The 19,327-nt window shown below is 35.6% G+C and overlaps 1 protein-coding gene and 1 long non-coding RNA gene across 3 annotated transcripts in view; one reads left to right on the forward strand and one right to left on the reverse strand.

Moving 5' to 3' along the window:
- The window catches only part of LOC106052438 (testin-like), a 65,550-nt gene extending 46,743 nt beyond the window's left edge, over window positions 1-18,807 (reverse strand). Inside the window, exons 1-2 of one of the 2 annotated variants that reach the window (XM_013207828.2) lie at window positions 18,476-18,807; window positions 3,779-3,868 (exon numbers count right to left, since the gene is read on the reverse strand). In XM_013207828.2, the coding sequence (XP_013063282.2) occupies window positions 3,779-3,829 (51 nt within the window). In that variant the 5' untranslated portion in view covers window positions 3,830-3,868; window positions 18,476-18,807. Of the gene's footprint in view, window positions 1-3,778; window positions 3,869-5,323; window positions 5,423-18,475 lie in introns of those variants that run through there. The other variant, XM_056027168.1, reaches the window with a different exon arrangement.
- On the forward strand, window positions 7,783-15,938 carry LOC129925869 (uncharacterized). Its single transcript, XR_008777613.1, has 3 exons — window positions 7,783-7,832; window positions 14,894-15,023; window positions 15,613-15,938. It is a non-coding gene; the product is annotated as an uncharacterized LOC129925869 (long non-coding RNA).
- Window positions 18,808-19,327: the final 520 nt, after the last annotated feature.

The raw sequence follows: 19,327 nt of genomic DNA on the forward strand, positions 1-19,327 counted from the left end.
GATATAGATTACATAGCTTACGTAGTCTACATAGCTTACATGGCCTACGTATCTTATATAACCGATATAGATTACATAGCTTACGTAGTCTACATAGCTTACATGGCCTACGTAGCTTATATAACCGATATAGATTACATAGCTTACGTAGTCTACATAGCTTACATGGCCTACGTAGCTTATATAACCGATATAGATTACATAGCTTACGTAGTCTACATAACTTACATGGCCTACGTAGCTTATATAACCTATATAGATTACATAGCTTACGTAGTCTACATAGCTTACATGGTCTACGTAGCTTATATAACCGATATAGATTACATAGCTTACGTAGTCTACATAGCTTACATGGCCTACGTAGCTTATATAACCGATATAGATTACATAGCTTACGTAGTCTACATAGCTTACATGGCCTACGTATCTTATATAACCGATATAGATTACATAGCTTACGTAGTCTACATAGCTTACATGGCCTACGTAGCTTATATAACCGATATAGATTACATAGCTTACATAGCCTACATAGCTTACATGGCCTACATAGCTTATATAACCGATATAGATTACATAGCTTACATAGCCTACATAGCTTACATAGCCTACATAGCTTATATAACCGATATAGATTACATAGCTTACGTAGTCTACATAGCGTACATAGCTTTCAATATTTATGATTGTAGAAACACATATCAAATTATGCTATCCTGAACACTTTCAACAAAACTCACTCTAAGAAAACAAAACGCCTTGCTGTCTCACATCTCTCGCCTGGTCTCTTCAACGTTCACACCTTTGTTTATTAGCTTGTAGGCCCTACTATGGTGGGGGAGGGGAAATTTGAAAATCCCCCTGGGACCCCACTTGATGGGGGCCCCCAAATCAGTGTTTTACATTAAATATTAAGTATTACGCCATTATGTCATGTCATGATGTCGAATGTCAAAATGCAGGGGCGCCCAAAGAGGTCAAGCCGAATTCCTAACTACGCCTACAGCCTACACAACCAGATTAGTCGTCCACATCACTGGCGGATCCAGGGGGGGGGGGGCGGTAAAGGCGATCGCCCCCCCCACTCGGCCGACCCCCCCCCCAAAGGGGGGGGGGGCGGACGAACTTTAGTATAGGATTCACACAATTTTGTATACGAATTCATTACTTATGTTAAAAATATATACTAATTATTTATATTTCAACCTATTTTTAGATTATTTCGCCCCCCCCCTCTAGTATGTTGGCCGATTTGGTGGGGTCGGGAGGGGGCGATGGTATCAATCCCTCCCCCCCCTACACTTTCGAGTGGGGGGGGGGCGGTCCAATTTATTGGTAGAAATCACAGCCTGCTAACAAATCAATTAAATATCTATATGCTTGTAACTTGTTATTGATATTTTAACCGATCTTTATATTATGTCGTTCCCTGTTTGCCGATTTGGTGTGTGGGGGGGGGGGACGAATACCTCTTCTGCCCTTCCCACCTAAACCCTTTGAGTGGGGGGGGGGGGCGGTCCGTTTTTATGGACAAATAATAGTTTGTGAACAAAATTAGTTGAATTAATATATAAATTTTATATTATGTTTCTCCCTTTCTGGTATTTTGGCCGATTCGGTGGGGTGAGGGGGGGGCGATTGCATGTACGGCCCTCCCCACTCTAGTTCTCTGAGTGCTGGGGGGGCGGTCCTATTTTTGTGGAGAATCATAGTTTGTGAATAAAATTAGTTGAATATCTATATAATATAAACTAGGTATTCATATGTGACCCATTGTAAATATGTCGTACCACACTCTAATCTCAAATTGTATCATTAGTAAATTTAAATGAAAAAGGGTTGTACCAGGTGGGAGGGGCGATACATGCAATCGCATTTCCCCCATCGGACAAATCAATACTTTTTCTTTTTGTATTATAGTTAAGAAATTACAAAATTAAAAAAATCTGTCACTAATATAATTTATATATACTATAAATTAAATTCTTATATCGAGTTGCCCCATACCTATTCTTTAATGCCAAATGCAATCTTTAGCAGAAATTAGTAAAGGAGCGAGGATTAATCGTTTGCACTCTACCGCCATTCCCATTTCCAGACAGAGTTTTTGTAATTTCACATGAAGTTATCATAAGTATTTTAAGAAAGACTTTGCATTGGAAAAGTTAGAATTCAAACGAAATTTTTCAGTATAAGAGTCATGATTGAGATGAGTTCTAAACTCTAATAACGTTTTTATAGTCACCTTTTCCCAACCTTTTCAATCTGATATTTTTCTAGCTAAATAAATTTGGGACTATAACTCACAATTTATACTAGAGTTTTCTTGAAAAATATTTATCGAATAAGTTTTAAGTTTTTTTTCGGCGGCGATCTTCAAAGCAAAAATCTAAATACGTTGGGTATCCTATCTTTTCAAGGAACAAATCGGTTTTATTTGCAATGTGTTATGGGCCTATAAATTCAAATTAGAATATTTTTCAAGTACAACATTATTCGAAAGGTCGTTTTTTAATAGTATGAAGAATGAGCTTCAGGTCAGGAGAATGCGTTTCTGCAGTGAAGAATGCGAGAAAACGCTTATGGCGTCGGGGCTTCGCCCCGAACTTCACCAGAGAACCTTATAGCGCAGCCCCAGTTGTTTTGTTTTTCGCCGAAGGTTGAGAAATGCTGCTTTTTTTATTCTCATATTTATATATATATGTGTGTGTGTGTGTGCCTGTGTGTGTGTGTGTGTGTGTGTGTGTGTGTGTGCACGTTTATGCGTAGGGTTAGGGTTTACTGGGCGTTAGGGTTAGGGTTTGGAAAAAAATCGCCCCCCCACTCCAAAGTTCTGGATCCGCTAGTGGTCCACATCTATTTCTTTTTAGGCACTTATCTAGGTACAATTAGTGACATCCAATTGATTGACAATACCCTTCAAAAACTACAAAAATGAAGTAGTTGCCTTGTTGGATTATATGAAAATTCTAAAAAGTTTTGAAAGTTTCTTTTACAGCCATCACTGAAGATGTTTCTGGAGATACTCTACCATCGGTCCTTGCGAAGAACTATTTTGGAATTATTTTTTAAAGTGCTTCTCTTTAGTGAGTCTCAGAATCACCTGACACGTAGAGTTGTCAGCAAACGTTTTTATAGATTCAGTTTGTAATGTAGAAATGAGAAGAAGAATTGGAACCTGATAAACTACAAGTAGATATTTTTCTTAAGCAATGCTTTGACTTGTCAATGGAAATAAGATTTTAAAAATATATGTAGCTTTCATCCAAAACAGTTTGAAATGCAATAAATGTGATTTTTTTTAAAATATGCAAATCCGAAATGCTTTAAAAATTATCTTCATATCTTATAAAATACAGACGTTATAGCAAAATAGAAAATGAAATGGAATGAGATGTGTTTCTATGTCAATCTAGTCATGCAAGTTACCCAATGACTTAAATTAGACATTTCTGGTTTTACATTAAAAACTGCCTTTCTAATATTTTTTAAAAGTTGTTTTGCAATTATTTAGCTAGTTTAAGCAAAACTCGCAGATTTCAATATTAAGACCAAATCACATAATCATCAACTTGTAAATTTTAACAAATTATTTTGTACAAACTATAGAATAAGGAAGAAGAAGCAATTAGTATATAAAGAATCAATGAAGGGCGACAATTTGGCTGAGACAAAAAGCTTTGCAGAAGATAAAAAAAACAATAGGGGATAAGTGTAATTGTAATTAACCTGATTTAGGGATTTTAACAAATTGAATTCTACAACGTGTACTTACCACATGTGGTCTGCTACCACAGCTAGTCACATCAGGTAAGACTGTGGCCATTATTTAGAGAGATTTATTTCAAGGTCTCATCAAAACACTCTGAGGAAAAGAAACATCGAAACTGAGATAATAATCATCTTTGTATAAATAGAATCCGAGATTGTAATCCTCTTTGTTTAAATAGAATCTGAGATTGCAATCATCTTTGTTTAAATAGAATCTGAGATTGTAATCCTCTTTGTTTAAATAGAATCTGAGATTGTAATCATCTTTGTATAAATAGAATCCGAGATTGTAATCCTCTTTGTTTAAATAGAATCTGAGATTGCAATCATCTTTGTTTAAATAGAATCTGAGATTGTAATCCTCTTTGTTTAAATAGAATCTGAGATTGTAATCATCTTTGTATAAATAGAATCCGAGATTGTAATCCTCTTTGTTTAAATAGAATCTGAGATTGTAATCATCTTTGTTTAAATAGAATCTGAGATTGTAATCCTCTTTGTTTAAATAGAATCTGAGATTGCAATCATCTTTGTATAAATAGAATCCGAGATTGTAATCCTCTTTGTATAAATAGAATCTGAGATTGTAATCATCTTTGTTTAAATAGAATCTGAGATTGTAATCCTCTGTTTAAATAGAATCATCTGAGATTGCAATCATCTATAAATAGAATCTGAGATTGTAATCCTCTGTTTAAATTGCAATCATCTTTGTATAAATAGAATCCGAGATTGTAATCCTCTTTGTTTAAATAGAATCTGAGATTGTAATCCTCTTTGTTTAAATAGAATCTGAGATTGTAATCCTCTTTGTATAAATAGAATCTGAGATTGTAATCCTCTTTGTATAAATAGAATCTGAGATTGTAATCCTCTGTTTAAATAGAATCATCTGAGATTGCAATCATCTTTGTATAAATAGAATCCGAGATTGTAATCCTCTTTGTTTAAATAGAATCTGAGATTGTAATCCTCTGTTTAAATAGAATCATCTGAGATTGCAATCATCTTTGTATAAATAGAATCCGAGATTGTAATCCTCTTTGTTTAAATAGAATCTGAGATTGTAATCATCTTTGTATAAATAGAATCCGAGATTGTAATCCTCTTTGTTTAAATAGAATCTGAGATTGTAATCCTCTTTGTATAAATAGAATCCGAGATTGTAATCCTCTTTGTATAAATAGAATCTGAGATTGTAATCCTCTTTGTATAAATAGAATCTGAGATTGTGATTGGAAGGAAAGGTTTCATTTTCTGGGCATGAGGATTTTAGATGTTAGATAATGTTATAGTTTGTTGCTATGTAAAAAAAATATGTCAGAACAATCTAGACGCTATTTATAGATAATCATGTTATTTTTTTACTATTTAAATTGACCTCCTATTACATTCTTATTATTATTGACCATTCTCAAGATGACACAATATTAAATATTACAAGACATTCACACAAGTGAATCATAACTGCAATGAGTTCAAATTGTTACAATCGAGTATCTCTAGTCGTAAGGTATGCGCTATCTTCATGATGCTAGTCAGTTCGTACCTTGCCGTCCGGTAGAAGAATAAATAATCTTCATTTATTGAAGAAACGTCCAAAACTTTGAAACAAAGTGAACCAAGTGAGAATGGTATCTCTTTGTGAACGTCCGAAGCTTTGAAACAAAAATGAACAAAGTGAGAATGACACACTAGCGGATCCAGAACTTTGGAGTGGGGGGGGGGGCGATTTTTTTCCAAACCCTAACCCTACGCATAAACGTGCATACAGAGCGCGCGCACACACACACACACACGCGCGCACACACACACACACACGCGCGCGCGCGCACACACACACACATATATATATGTGTATATATATATATATATTTATATATATATATATATATATATATATATATATATATATATATATATATATAAAAATATATATATAAATATGAGAATTAAAAAAGCATCATTTCTCAACCTTCGGCGAAAAACAAAACAACTGGTGCAGCGCTATAAGGTTCTCTGGTGAAGTTCGGGGCGAAGCCCCGACGCCATAAGCGTTTTCTTGCTTTTTTCACTGCAGAAACGCATTCTCCTGACAAGTACAGCTCATTATTCATCAATGGAGTTCGAGGCGAAGCCCCGACCCCATAAGCGTTTTCTTGCTTTTTTCACTGCAGAAACGCACTCTCCTGACAAGTACAGCTCATTATTCATCAATGGAGTACGGGGCGAAGCCCCGACGCCAAAAGCGTTTTCTTGCATTCTTCATTGCAGAAACGCATTCTCCTGACATCTACAACTCATTACCCATAAATGAAGTTCGGGGCAAAGCCCCGACGCCAAAAGCCTTGTCTTACATTCTTCTCTGCAGAAACGCATTCTCCTGACATCTACAACTCATTACCCATAAATGAAGTTCGGGGCGAAGCCCCGACGCCAAAAGCGTTTTCTTGCATTATTTATTGCAGAAACGCATTCTCCTGACCTGAAGCTCATTATTCATACTATTAAAAAACGACCTTTCGAATAATGTTGTACTTGAAAAGTATTCTAATTTGAATTTATAGGCCCATAATACATTGCAAATAAAACCGATTTGTTCCTTGAAAAGATAGGATACCCCACGTATTTAGATTTTTGCTTTGAGGATCGCCGCCGAAAAAAAACTTATTCGATAAATAGTATTCATGAAAACTATGGTATAAATTGTGAGTTATAGTTTCAAATTTTTTTAGCTAGAAAAATATCAGATTGAGTAAAGGTTGGGAAAAGGTGACTATGAAAATGTTATTTGAGTTTAGAACTCATCTCAATCATGACTCTTATACTGAAAAATTTCGTTTGAATTCTAACTTTTCCAATGCAAAGTCTTTCTTAAAATACTTATGATAACTTCATGTGAAATTACAAAAACTCTGTCTGGAAATGGGAATGGCGGTAGAGTGCAAACGATTAATCCTCGCTCCTTTACTAATTTCTGCTAAAGATTGCATTTGGCATTAAAGAATAGGTATGGGGCGACTCGATATAAGAATTTAATTTATAGTATATATAAATTATATTAGTGACAGATTTTTTTAATTTTGTAATTTCTTAACTATAATACAAAAAGAAAAAGTATTGATTTGTCCGATGGGGGAAATGCGATAGCATGTATCGCCCCTTCCACCTGGTACAACACTTTTTCATTTAAATTTACTAATGATACAATTTGAGATTAGAGTGTGGTACGACATATTTACAATGGGTCACATATCAATACGTAGTTTATATTATATAACTAATTTTATTCAAAAACTATGATTCTCCACAAAAATAGGACCGCCCCCCCAGCACTCAGAGGGCTAGAGTGGGGAGGGCAGTACATGCAATCGCCCCCCCCCCAACTCACCCCACCAGAAAGGGAGCGACATAATATAAAATTTATATATTAATTCAACTAATTTTGTTCACAAACTATGATTTCTCCATAAAAACGGACCGCCCCCCCCACTCAAAGGGTTTAGGTGGGAAGGGCAGAAGAGGTATTCGTCCCCCCCCCCACCAATCGGCAAACAAGGAACGACATAATATAAAGATCGGTTAAAATATCAATAACAAGTTGCAGGGGTATAGATATTTGATTGATTTGTTAGCAGGCTGTGATTTCTACCAATAAATTGGACCGCCCCCCCCACTCGAAAGTGTAGGGGGGGGCGGGATTGATACCTTCGCCCCCTCCCGACCCCACCAAATCGGCCAACATACTAGAGGGGGGGCGAAATAATCTAAAAATAGGTTGAAATATAAATAATTAGTATATATTTTTAACATAAGTAATAAATTTGTATACAAATTGTGTGAATCCTATACTAAAGTTCGTCCGCCCCCCCCCCTTCGGGGGGGGGGGGTCGGCCGAGTGGGGGGGGGGGGGGCGATCGCCCCTACCGCCCCCCCCCTGGATCCGCCAGTGGAATGACATGTCCTTGTGGAGGAACAATAGTTCATTGTAACTTTTTGGCTTTGAGAGCAGGAAGTTGACCACTTGGTTCTGATCTTGTGTGACCATCGTCGAGTGGGTGAGTGATGTCTTAGTGTTTTAATAGAATAATTCGGGTCTAGTCTTAGAGCCTCAGAATAAGTCAGGTCTAGTTTTTAGGTTTCAATACAGGCGGTGTTATTTAAGGACATTATGTTATCACATTTGGTTACGACCTAAGAAAATGTTTTCAGTTTTCCCACTGATACCGTCAAAACTGCTTTGGTTTATCTTCTTATCTTATAAATTACAGATGTTACTTCAAAAAATAGAACATAGTTCGTCTTACCCATTTCATGTGTCAATCTGGTCATGCATTTTAATCAGTGCTAGGTCGTTGGTTTTCCTGGCTGATTGTAACGCCACTAATGAAGAACTGGCATTTATACGAATGAGTACTACCGTTCTAACATATGGAATAAGAAATGTGTCTTTATCTTTTGTTTCTTTCTGAGTATTTTATTAGGTTTTGTTTTTTTCTGTTTGTAAATTATTGTTCAGTTTTTTATGTAGTACCGCTACTTTACTTTTCAGTCTCTAGATTTAATGATTTTACTAATAGTCTTATTCTAATCAAATAGGAATTTTCGTTTATTAGTTATCTTACGGCTCTATTTTGTGTCATTTCTAATGTCTTTTTTTTTTTCCCGAGTTGAGGGATCCCAAACAAAGGATGCATTTCTAGTATTGCCCTAACCAAGGTAGCATTTTAGTTTTATCTTCCTGTTTGATTAGTAAACATTCTTTTTAATAACTTCAAATGCTTTGTTTGATTATTTAATTAATTCATCAATACGGTTGTTTCATAATTTTTCAGTTATTATTTCATTTATGATTAAACTAGAAGTGTTTTTAAAGTATCGCATTCAAGTGATACTTGTAATGTTAATTTATATAGGTCAATACTTAACCACGTCTAGGAAGTGACGTCGTTTTTTTTTTTAATTAGAGTCCTTAAATTATAAATTGAAGAAATGGCTTTACGCAGCTCAGTGTATTGAAAATTGACCACAAATGACGTCATTTTTAAAAAGAAATTAAAATGAGATAATTGCGTGGAATATTAATTAAGTGTGAAAAGCTAATTTCCATTGTTACAGTTTCAACGAATACCTAGTTACATATTAACTAAGAGTTCATAGAAATGGCTGTCTTTTCAGGTGGTATGCGCTCTGGACTGCCGCCGGGTTCATTCCAAGTCTACTGCCCTCTTCCACCGTCCTGAGGAACATTTGGGCTAGGATGTCATGATGTTCAAACATTTAGAAACATCCGAAACGTGTAAATTAAAGAAACTACAGAATCATGTAAAACAAAGAAACACCCGAAACAAGTAAAACTAAGGTGTTCTGCTTTAGATGCGTGTGGTAGTTTAGCCTCGAAACAGTAGAATTGTAATTGCTTTTTGTATGCACTCTTGTAAAAAAGATCAGCACTTTAAGGGTTAAAAAAAAGCATTAAATTTATAGCAACTCTATTTTTTTAAATTAAATTTATTCATCAACCCGTCAATTATGTAAATCCTAAGGGTTAGGTCAACTATCTTGTTCAATTTAATATTTATAGCCAACATACGTCTCCATTAACAAACTGTGGTGATTAGTTTTTATATTCTACTAATTTTATATTCTACTAATTTTATATTCTACTAATTAGTTCATTATGTCTCCCTGTAAATGTTTATTATTACAAAGATTATATGAACTCTGCCTGTCTGGTACAAAAGTTTGAACACGTTTCTTCTTCCACACCACGTTCTCTGATCAACTTGAAACTTTGCAAATTCGTTGTCGTTGACAATACAGGAATTAATTAAAAAAATTAGTCAACTGGTTATTTATTATTTTGATACCAACACAAAAAAAAAAACGAATCCTTCATTATATACAGTTATGGCTACATATGTCGTGTTTTGTCCCCTTAAGTAATCGTGCACGTTATATCTCCCACACCCATTCTCGGATCAAGGGGAAACTTTAAACAATTATTTATTGTACCTAACAAAACATGAATCATTTTTTTAAAATAAAAATTAACCAATTAGTTAATTAGTTATTGATAATTAAATATTTTGTTTGATATTGAAAAAAGGGAAATAACTTCTATATATATTCATGAGTGGTACAGTTGTAAGTGCGGAGTTCTTCACCTTAGATAAGCTTTGTTTTTTTTAAGGATTTTAAAAATATTTTTTTACAATTATTGTTCTTGCATTTCCACTTTTCCTCCTCTAAATGGAATGAGCAGTTACGAAGAGACATAATCACGATTTTATTTGCAACATGCAGAGTAGAATGTGCAACGGTGATTGCTTTAACTCCATTTGATGGCCTAATCAACGCTACATTTTAACGGAGTTAAAAAAAAACTGATTGATTTTAAACCCGACGTAACATATTCGAAAGTCAACTTCAGTTGTGACAAAATATGTAGGTTGACGCTGGGTCTGTGTAGCCATGAGACATATGTAAGCATCAAAGACAATGCTTTATTAATAATTGATTAATAAAATATATAAACTGTAGGAAAGGGGGACTTAATTTACATGCGACACCATAAAGGTAAATATGTAGGTTTATTTATTATCTCATAAATGTTAACCTTTTAAGTACAGTTTTACTTTTGATCACAGATCACTGAAATATAGTACACTGCAGTATTATGCAGAAAAATTAAACCAGTTTAAAAACAAAAGAATTGAAAAAAAACAATCTTTCAATTTCCTTATTCTTGTATTCACAAAACGACCGGAAAAATCTAAAAAGAGGCAGAGAGAAGAGGCCTAAGGACCAAAAATTCATATGATGATAAAGCTAAAATTGAATAGCGCAAATTCTGAGGTTTTCTTAAAAAAAAACGAAAAAAAAAACATTCTAAGCTTATTGCTTAAGCTCCGAAATTTGTAATGCTAAATTTACAACTAATGAAGTACTGCAAATATATTTCAATGGACAGTGTGAATAATCATGAACTATCTACATTTGTGAATAAGTAACCCCTGTTGGTCTTGCTGAAAGTGGGGTATTATAGACATACAGTCAGAACGACAGCGTCATCGAAAGTCTTTATCGCATTGTTTGTTGTCCTCAGTGATGACTTAATGTTAATGTAACCAATTTTCCTGAGAAAAAAAAAAAGGCAGTTGGACTTCAGTTTTCGCTCAACAATGTAAATCCAAACTTTTGGCTCCAATGAAGCACATATTGTGAAAATTATGCAACTGCGCCCTCAAAAGTCTTTATCGCTTTGTTTTGTTGTCACTTGTGTTGTGTATAAGACATTAAATGCAACCAGGGCCTGCCTTAGGCCACTGCAGCCTATGCGGCCGCAGTGGGCCCCATACTTTCAATGGCCCGCACTAATTCTACGTGTAAATTATTAAATTAAACCATTATAACTGAAATTATTAAAATTTCCTCAAAAAATAGACAAAATTGTCGTCTTTAAGGCATTTCTACCAAAATAGTGCCAAAAACCCCAGTAGAAATTTTAGTGAAAGATACGCTTCCCCAAACTACTTTGTTGCACTCAGAATATTTTTAGCGATACCCTAACTGTGACATCTGGTGAAAGTTTCTCGCGCCTCAAACTAATCAAGAATTACTTGAGGTCAACAATTCACGATTGAACAATTTGGCAATTCTTTCTATTGAGCGTGATCTATGTAAGAATCAGAATTTTGATGATATACTGTAGGACTCATGGCTCGTAAAGTAAATTTGATCGGGATTTCGTACTTAATAAAGATGAAATAATGAATAAAATGTAAAGACGAATTTACTTTCAAATACAAAATCTAAATTTTCACTTATAATCCTAATCCCTGCCCAGACTGGGCCCTTCGTAATTCGTTTCACACAGGGCCCCGCAAGTGTTAGGGTTGGCCCTGGATGCAACTTAAAAAATACTGGTGAAAAAAGTTTTTAAAAAAGTTTTCACTACACTATGTAACTTACCAAAACCTAAATGACCTGCGCCCCTCCCCCCAAATGTTGGGATTTCAACCTTAAGGAGTTTCCCATGCATGCGATATCGAACAAACTCTTATGTCAACCGTGTGAAACTTTCAACATTATTCACCTTCATCTATCACTAAGTCTGTTGGACTGCTGGGGCACCACACATGATCTGTTGACCGTCTCTCTCCCTCTCTCTCTCTCTTTCGCCTTTGATAAGAATCTAATCTAAGACAGGCTCGTCCATTATTTATGCTGTCTTCCCATCGGTTTCTCTGTCTGCCTTTTCTTCTTTTTCCTGGTACTGTTTCTTGAAGGAAGGTTTTTACGAGCCCTAAGGACCTTGTGATAAGGCCATAGCGTTTAAGTTTGTGTTTTTTGACAGTAGTTAACTGGTCATCGTGGGGACCAAAAGTACTAATCTTGTCTCTAATCTCTTCAATATTATCACACTAGAAATTCAGCTAGTCTAGAAATCCAGCTATATTAAATGATGACCTCTAATCTGTTTAGCTAACAATATCCATCTTCAAGCTAACCTTTTGGACTCGTGATTCAGCCGGATGAACACATTTTGCTATTTGATTCCTTCAAATTTTACAAACCTTAACATTTTGATGTGTGATCAATGAATGTAGTGACAATAAATCATGGGCGTAGCCAAGGGGGGGTTCTTGGGGTTCAACCCCCCCCCCCCCGAAATGAAATCCCCCCCCTTCCCCCCCCCCCCCCGGGGAATTTAGTGACTGATTTTTTGCTTTGATTTTGTTTATTTTAGGTGAGATTTTAATAGTAAACCATCACTTGCCCTAGCAAAACCAAAGAGGTTTTAAGTTTAAAACCCCCTACCAGGGGGGTTCGAGTTTAAAAACTCCTACCAGGGGGGTTCGAGTTTAAAAACCCCTACCAGGGGGGTTCAAGTTTAAAACCCCTACTAGAGCGATTCGAGTTTAAAAACCCCTACTAGGGGTTTTGAGTTTAAAACCCCCTACCAGGGGTTTTGAGTTTTAAACCCCCTACCTGGGGTTTTTGCAGTTAACTCCCCCTCTTCTATAAAACAAAACAAAAAAAAATGCAAACGAAAATCCCCTAATTCCAAGAGCACAGTTAAGGAAGATTTTGATTTTAAAACCCCGTCTAAAATTTACGATAAACCCCCTCTTTAATATAAAAAAAAAGCTAATTACGCACTCAAAATGTTATGAGCGTAGATAAATGGGTTTTGACTCAGTTTTGAGTTTAAACCCCACTTCAGTGGGGTTTGAAGGTAAAAAATACCTCTTTTTAATAATAAAAAAAAGCAAATTATACACTAAAAATGTTATGAGTTTAGTCTATGGGGTTTTGAGTTTAAACTCCCCTCCAGTGGAGTTTGAAGCAAAAAGTACCTCTTTAATATAAATAAAAGAAAATTACTCACTCTAAAATCTATGAGCGTAGTCAAAGGGGTTTTGAGTTTAAACCCCCATTCAGAGGGGTTTGCTGCTAAAAATACATCTTCAATATAAAAAAAAAGCAAATTGCACACTAAAATTATTTGAGCGTAGCCAAGCCAATCGAGGATTTTGAGTTTCTTCTACAGATGGGTTTTTTTTTTTAAAGTTTATAACCCCTCCAGATGGTTTTGAGTCTAAGATCCCCCTACAGAGCATTTTGAGGTGGAAAACCCCCAACAGAAGATTGTGACGATAAAACTTCTCTTTTCGATATAAAATCTAAATCAAACTAAAGTCACGTAATTCCAAGAGCGTATTCAAGAGAGGTTACACATTTTTACCAGTGGCAGGGCTCCATTAATAAACTGCAGTGAATAGTCATCTACCGAAATCGAAAAACACTAAATATAGCTCAACAAAGATGGCTAAGACAGATTTCAGGAGTCAGTTATAGAGATCGGATCTAAATCAAGGAAATCCTATGCCGAACTGGGGATCGACCCCTTAGTAAGATTGTGAGAGAACGACGCATGAGGTTTGCGGGACATGTTCTCCGACAAAATGAATTACACATAAGAAGAGTTGCAATGATATCCTAGTACAACTTGACGCCACTCATTCATGGAAGTCCTCATGGTAGGTGGGAAGAGGCTTCAGACATTACCAGTGACATATTTTTATGGAAACTGCTTGACGTCAAATGCTCCGAACGGCGTGGGAGGGTCTAAGTCAGTAAGAATAGCACATTAGGTTTTTAAAATAAAACTTTTTAATAGCATTAAAATGGACTGTAGATACCTCAGAATATGCATTTTGTTGGCTTTCCATACCAGAAATAGTGCTTGGCGGGCGGGGCTTCGCCCCGCGCTGGGGAGCTCCTGGCGCTCCCCCAGACCCCCTTGCTAGTAATGGCGGGGAGTCTACAATTTTATGGAAACAGTTGGATGGCAAATGCGCCGAACGACGAGGGAGGGTCTAAGTCAGTAAGAATAGCATATTAGCTTTTTGAAATAGAACTTTTTAATAGCAGGAAAATGCACTGTAGATACCTCAGAATATGCATTTTGTTGGTTTTCAATATCAGAAATAGTGCTTGGCGGCGGGGCTTCGCTCCGCGTTGGGGGAGCTACTAGCGCTTCCCCAGACCTCTTTGCTAGTAATGTCGGGGAATCTACAATTTTTTCACTAACTCATGGAAGAACCTATTCTAGGGCACAATAAACGTCTTCCGAAAGAATGAAGGGTCAGAATGTAATAAAGATTATGTACACACACACACACACATAAATACATACAATGTTTTTTTCGCGGGGGAGGGGGGGTCGGGGGGGGGTGGGAGAAAAAATTCACCCCCCGAAACCCCCCCCCCCCCCGAAAAAAAATCCTGGCTACGCCCATGCAATAAATACATTGTGTACAATTAGGTATTACATTAAATTGTTCTTCACTACTCATGTTTTTACAAATACAAATATTGGTTTGTATCTTCTTCAATGTGTGCAGGACCGGTCTAAGTCATAGACAAACTAGGCAACCGCCTAGGGCATCCGATTGTTCGGGGCCTCAGATGTTATCATATTTTTAGATAAATAGCAAAACTTGTCCTTAATTTTATTGTTGGAGTACACTTGTTTTTTTTTTATAAATTGCATAATTTTAGTATTTTTTTTTTCTATTTCATTTGTGGCCACCAAATTCACTTTGCCTAGGGCCGCCAATCATCTAAGGCCGGCCCTGAAAAACAACTGTTTTAGAAATTTAACAAATAATGTCAACCTTTGGGAAACAAAATACAGATAGTTGGCCACACAAAGAAAACTCGTTCCAATTGTTCACAGTGTAAGTATCTGGAAATTAAATTTGGTTACGTTTTATTTGTTTCGTTATTCCACATGGTTTCAGTGTCAAGTTCCAAATGTTTGTTTTTAATTCAAGAAGGTGTTGAAGAAATAAATAGACGTAACTGAATATTGTGTGCGCTGTCTTATGTAAGCTCCAGTAATGTTTTGAAACGATAAGATACACTGATGTAAAATATTAAACTAGATCTATATCAATGGTTGTGCAAAGTTCACTGGAAAGACTCCTTGTCATATTGAAGCATTACAAGAACTACATAAAATGAGAAATAATAGACCTAGCATCAGCTTCATGAAGGAGGATTGGATTAAACACATTTTTTTTCATATTACGTGTTTCAATATGCAAGAAATAAATAGAACTAGATAGTTTAAAATATCACATACGAGGTCAATAGGAGCCGCCTTGGACAACGATTAAGAAATATTTCATTATCTACTTCCTAAAAATCTATGTATTCAAGCATATCAAGAACAAACCTTTCAATGACTGTATTGTCAACTTATTTAGTTCAGCCACACGTAGTCCATAATTTCCACATAATTATCTTTTTTTTTCTTTTTTTTAGGACTACAACCGATGGACCAAACAAAAGACTAAATTAGCGGTCCGCTTGACGTTTGATTGAAGAGAGGACGTAGAATTTGAGAGCCAGATAATTTTGTTGAAGGGAGCATTGTAATGCTAACCGTTTTGTTGAAGGATGAAATAGTGTTGTGGGCAAAATAAACATATTAAAACCAACTATATCAACCGTAGCATACGGGTATTTGCTAGTTCTGTATACAATTTTGAAATTTTGTGTGCTATTTAGGCATCTTAAAGTTGTCATTTAATGTATGCAATTTTACATCAAGAATGTCATAGAAAAAGAAAATGTTAAATTTGTCTTCAGAGTCATTAACACTCTCATCATTATGATTGTAATCATACATACGTATTCTTTTTGTTATCTATATTAAATAATTAATTTATTTTTAATAATTGTTTTTTAAATGTAACCTTTGAATAATTTTTGGTCTCCCCCAAATGCAAACATTGCACAATAGGTCACGTCGACTATATACTATTTACATTACAAATAAACAGATTTCCAGATCATTTGCTCCCAGTTAAACTAATTATTATTTGCAATGATAATTATCGAGAATACTTCTTCTACTGATAAAGATCACATACATTTCTTGAGACAGTTGTCATGGTTGTAGTCTTCCCTGTGCTCTTCACAAGTTTTATAGGCCAGTGAGGTAGAAATTAAATAAAAATTTTTTTATAAAGGATTTATTTTTATATTTTCTAACAGAGAATCTACTTCAGGCTCAGAACATCGTAAAACAAATCGCTTCCAGGGTAGTAAAGATTATTATTATCTATACTATAAAATATTAAGCCTAACCTATTATTATAGAAATGAACTAGGTTTCCTTCTTTGGCACTGCCAGGGTCGAAATTCGTTAGAGGGAGACAAAATTTCTTGTAGTCCCCTTAACAGTGACCACTGAGGAATTTTTTTTTTTGGTGAGGTCAACAGCAGTACTGCCTTCTGACAAACAACGAAAATCTTCTTAGGGTGTTTATAATTATAGAAAGGAACTAATATTCATTCTCTGGCACTGCCAAACAAAATACAATAATGATAATACTAATAATAATTATTATTATTAAAGAAGAACTTCATAATTGGCTCAGTGGAGCGTGTAAAAGCTGACTCGATCAGTTTTATTGAAACTTTGTTTTTTACTCACACTTCGATGTAATGACTGATGAGTTACATTCGGTATTGTTAGTCTTGCACGCAACTAAACCTGACCTACTCTCAAGAACAGAAGAACACATTTCTTTCTCTCTCTCTCTCTCTCTCTCTCTCTCTCTCTCTGTAGAGCTGCGTTCTCTTAGAACTTTCTAAAGTTTCGAATAATTCCCGAATTTTAAAATATCTCTGATATTCTCCCATCCCACGATCGTCTCCCCCTTATGACATTAGGCGTGATAAGTCTAGACTTGAATAAGTTCGAACGAAGCAGAAAACAAAAAAGTAATTCTGTAACACACAGGCACGTGTTTCGTTAGCGAGTCTAACCACTGACCTAGTTTTGTGATGGGAGAGCAATGCATTCATGATTCATGGCTAATTAACAGACAAAAACATTATGTTAATCTTAAGTGCCATTTGGTCAAGGACAAAAATGGAGGGAGGGGACTCCTTTGTAGTTGTATCCTTAAAATGATTAATTAACATATTCTATCTAGCTACTAATATCTTTAAAAAAAAAGAAATTAAAATGTGTATTGACACTCTGTTTTATACAATATATTGCAATAGACATATACACCCATAACAACTGGTACATAACACTCATACAGTTTACACAGAATGAAATCCACTTGATTTTGCCCCCACCCTCCCCAGCTGAGCCATTATCTTATATGATAATTGCCTACATTTTTTTTCAGGGGCGTTTACAGGAGTGGGTCTGCAACTTCGTTCAATAAAGTTGGAACTTTGAATCATTTCGTAGCCTCTCTCGTACATCTTTGTAAACAAGATTCCGCAATAACACGAGCCGATATTGAACAATAGTCTACTCTACAAGAAATCATTGGAATTAAATCTACACGTTTTTTTATTTAAACATTTTTTTCACCATGCTTATTTATATCAGATGACATAGTTTGTAAAGATATGAATAAACAACTTTTGCAGTTTGAATATTTTAATTGGATTTAAAGGCAGAATAGTTTCAAACTTTGAGAAAAGAAATGGGTAGAATTTTCTTTTTTTTTATGTGTCGTTATCTAAGGTTGGAATGAAATATGTTTAGCACATAGACATGTCTATGGTTTAGCATTAGTTACCCAATATTTTTATAACAAATATGTTCGTTTTTTTCTCACAATGAAATTCTACAAAGAATTTTTTCCTGGACCATATGGCACAGATCTCTACGTAATGTGTGTGCTGGTTAATTCAAATTATCAATTTTTGGCCAAAAAGTTTTTTGATGAGCTGAACTCAATTTGATTCTTTTTTAACTAAAGGGAATATTTTAAATCCCCATTCCCTCATTTAAATTACTGACACGTGAAGGTGCTTTTGTTCGCAGTGAATAACCGATGATATTTCAACTAAAATCGTCTGTATTTAATAAGATAATAATTTAATTTAACAAGATCATAATAAGATAATATTTGTGTAATTATTTCTATGTCAAATGAGTCTTTAGTAGAAGTATTTGGACATTAGCTTAACCAAAAACGTATGCATATTCTGACTTAGCAGAATCAAATAAGAACTGGAATGTTTACTTGCATTTGCATAGCAAAGGGGCCTACATACTACATAGGCTAAAGTGATGGAGTTCGAAGCATATACACTCAAAAGACTCACAAAGAGTCGATGATAAAACTAAGAGACTTAACAGATCACTCACCTATATAGAGCTGGAAAAAAAATCTTTGCTCCTCTCGATGGAAGTTATGTCCTAAAGTGCTCTACCTCTTGTTTATTCACGAACTACAACAGTTTAATAAGTACAAACGACTAAACCTCTCGCTATATACAACAGCCAACTTAATCAGCACTAGAGTTCAACTAAATATTCCTCTACCACTGTAAACAACAAATACGCGGCACGCGCTGGTGCGATACACTTGCACATATCAACGACTTAACATAGTTTTAATGCTTAGATTACAACCAGTAGAGAGAAATGGGAAGGAGGAGGGTGGGAGGACCTATATAGCACTACACCTCTTCTATCGCTGTTATAGAATACCGTAGATATAAATATATCTGCTGCCTCGGAATCCCAGCGCAAGAGGAAGCAACTCACGCGCGCGTACAAGAGAGACAATCGCCATTCCTCTCACTAGGCTTTCCTCCCCTTCCCTTCTTACTGAAGGGGAAAAAACCTCTATTTACCACTTGAAACGAATGTATATTGAGTACTAGTTAGCTCATCAATTTGAATGTTATGAAGGAGCGCTAGATACCAATACTAACTACTCATTACCCGAATTTTAAAAAAAAATGAGTATGTTTATTGTCTTTTACAAACCATTGTGCGAAAGTGAAGGTATTAATGTACATTTTTGCTGGGCCCCTGTCAGACACAGGACCTGAGGTACCGTCAAATGACGCCTCTGTTTTTAATAAATTTTTACTTTAAATAATTAAAACATGTAGCTGGTCAGGTGTCCCAACTCCCAACTCCGGTGCAGCTGGTCAGGTGCCTTAACTCTTAACATTCATGTGGTCAGGTGTTCTAGCTTTACTGTGAAGC

Source organism: Biomphalaria glabrata, chromosome 4, assembly GCF_947242115.1.
Source record: "Biomphalaria glabrata chromosome 4, xgBioGlab47.1, whole genome shotgun sequence".
NCBI lineage: Eukaryota > Metazoa > Mollusca > Gastropoda > Planorbidae > Biomphalaria > Biomphalaria glabrata.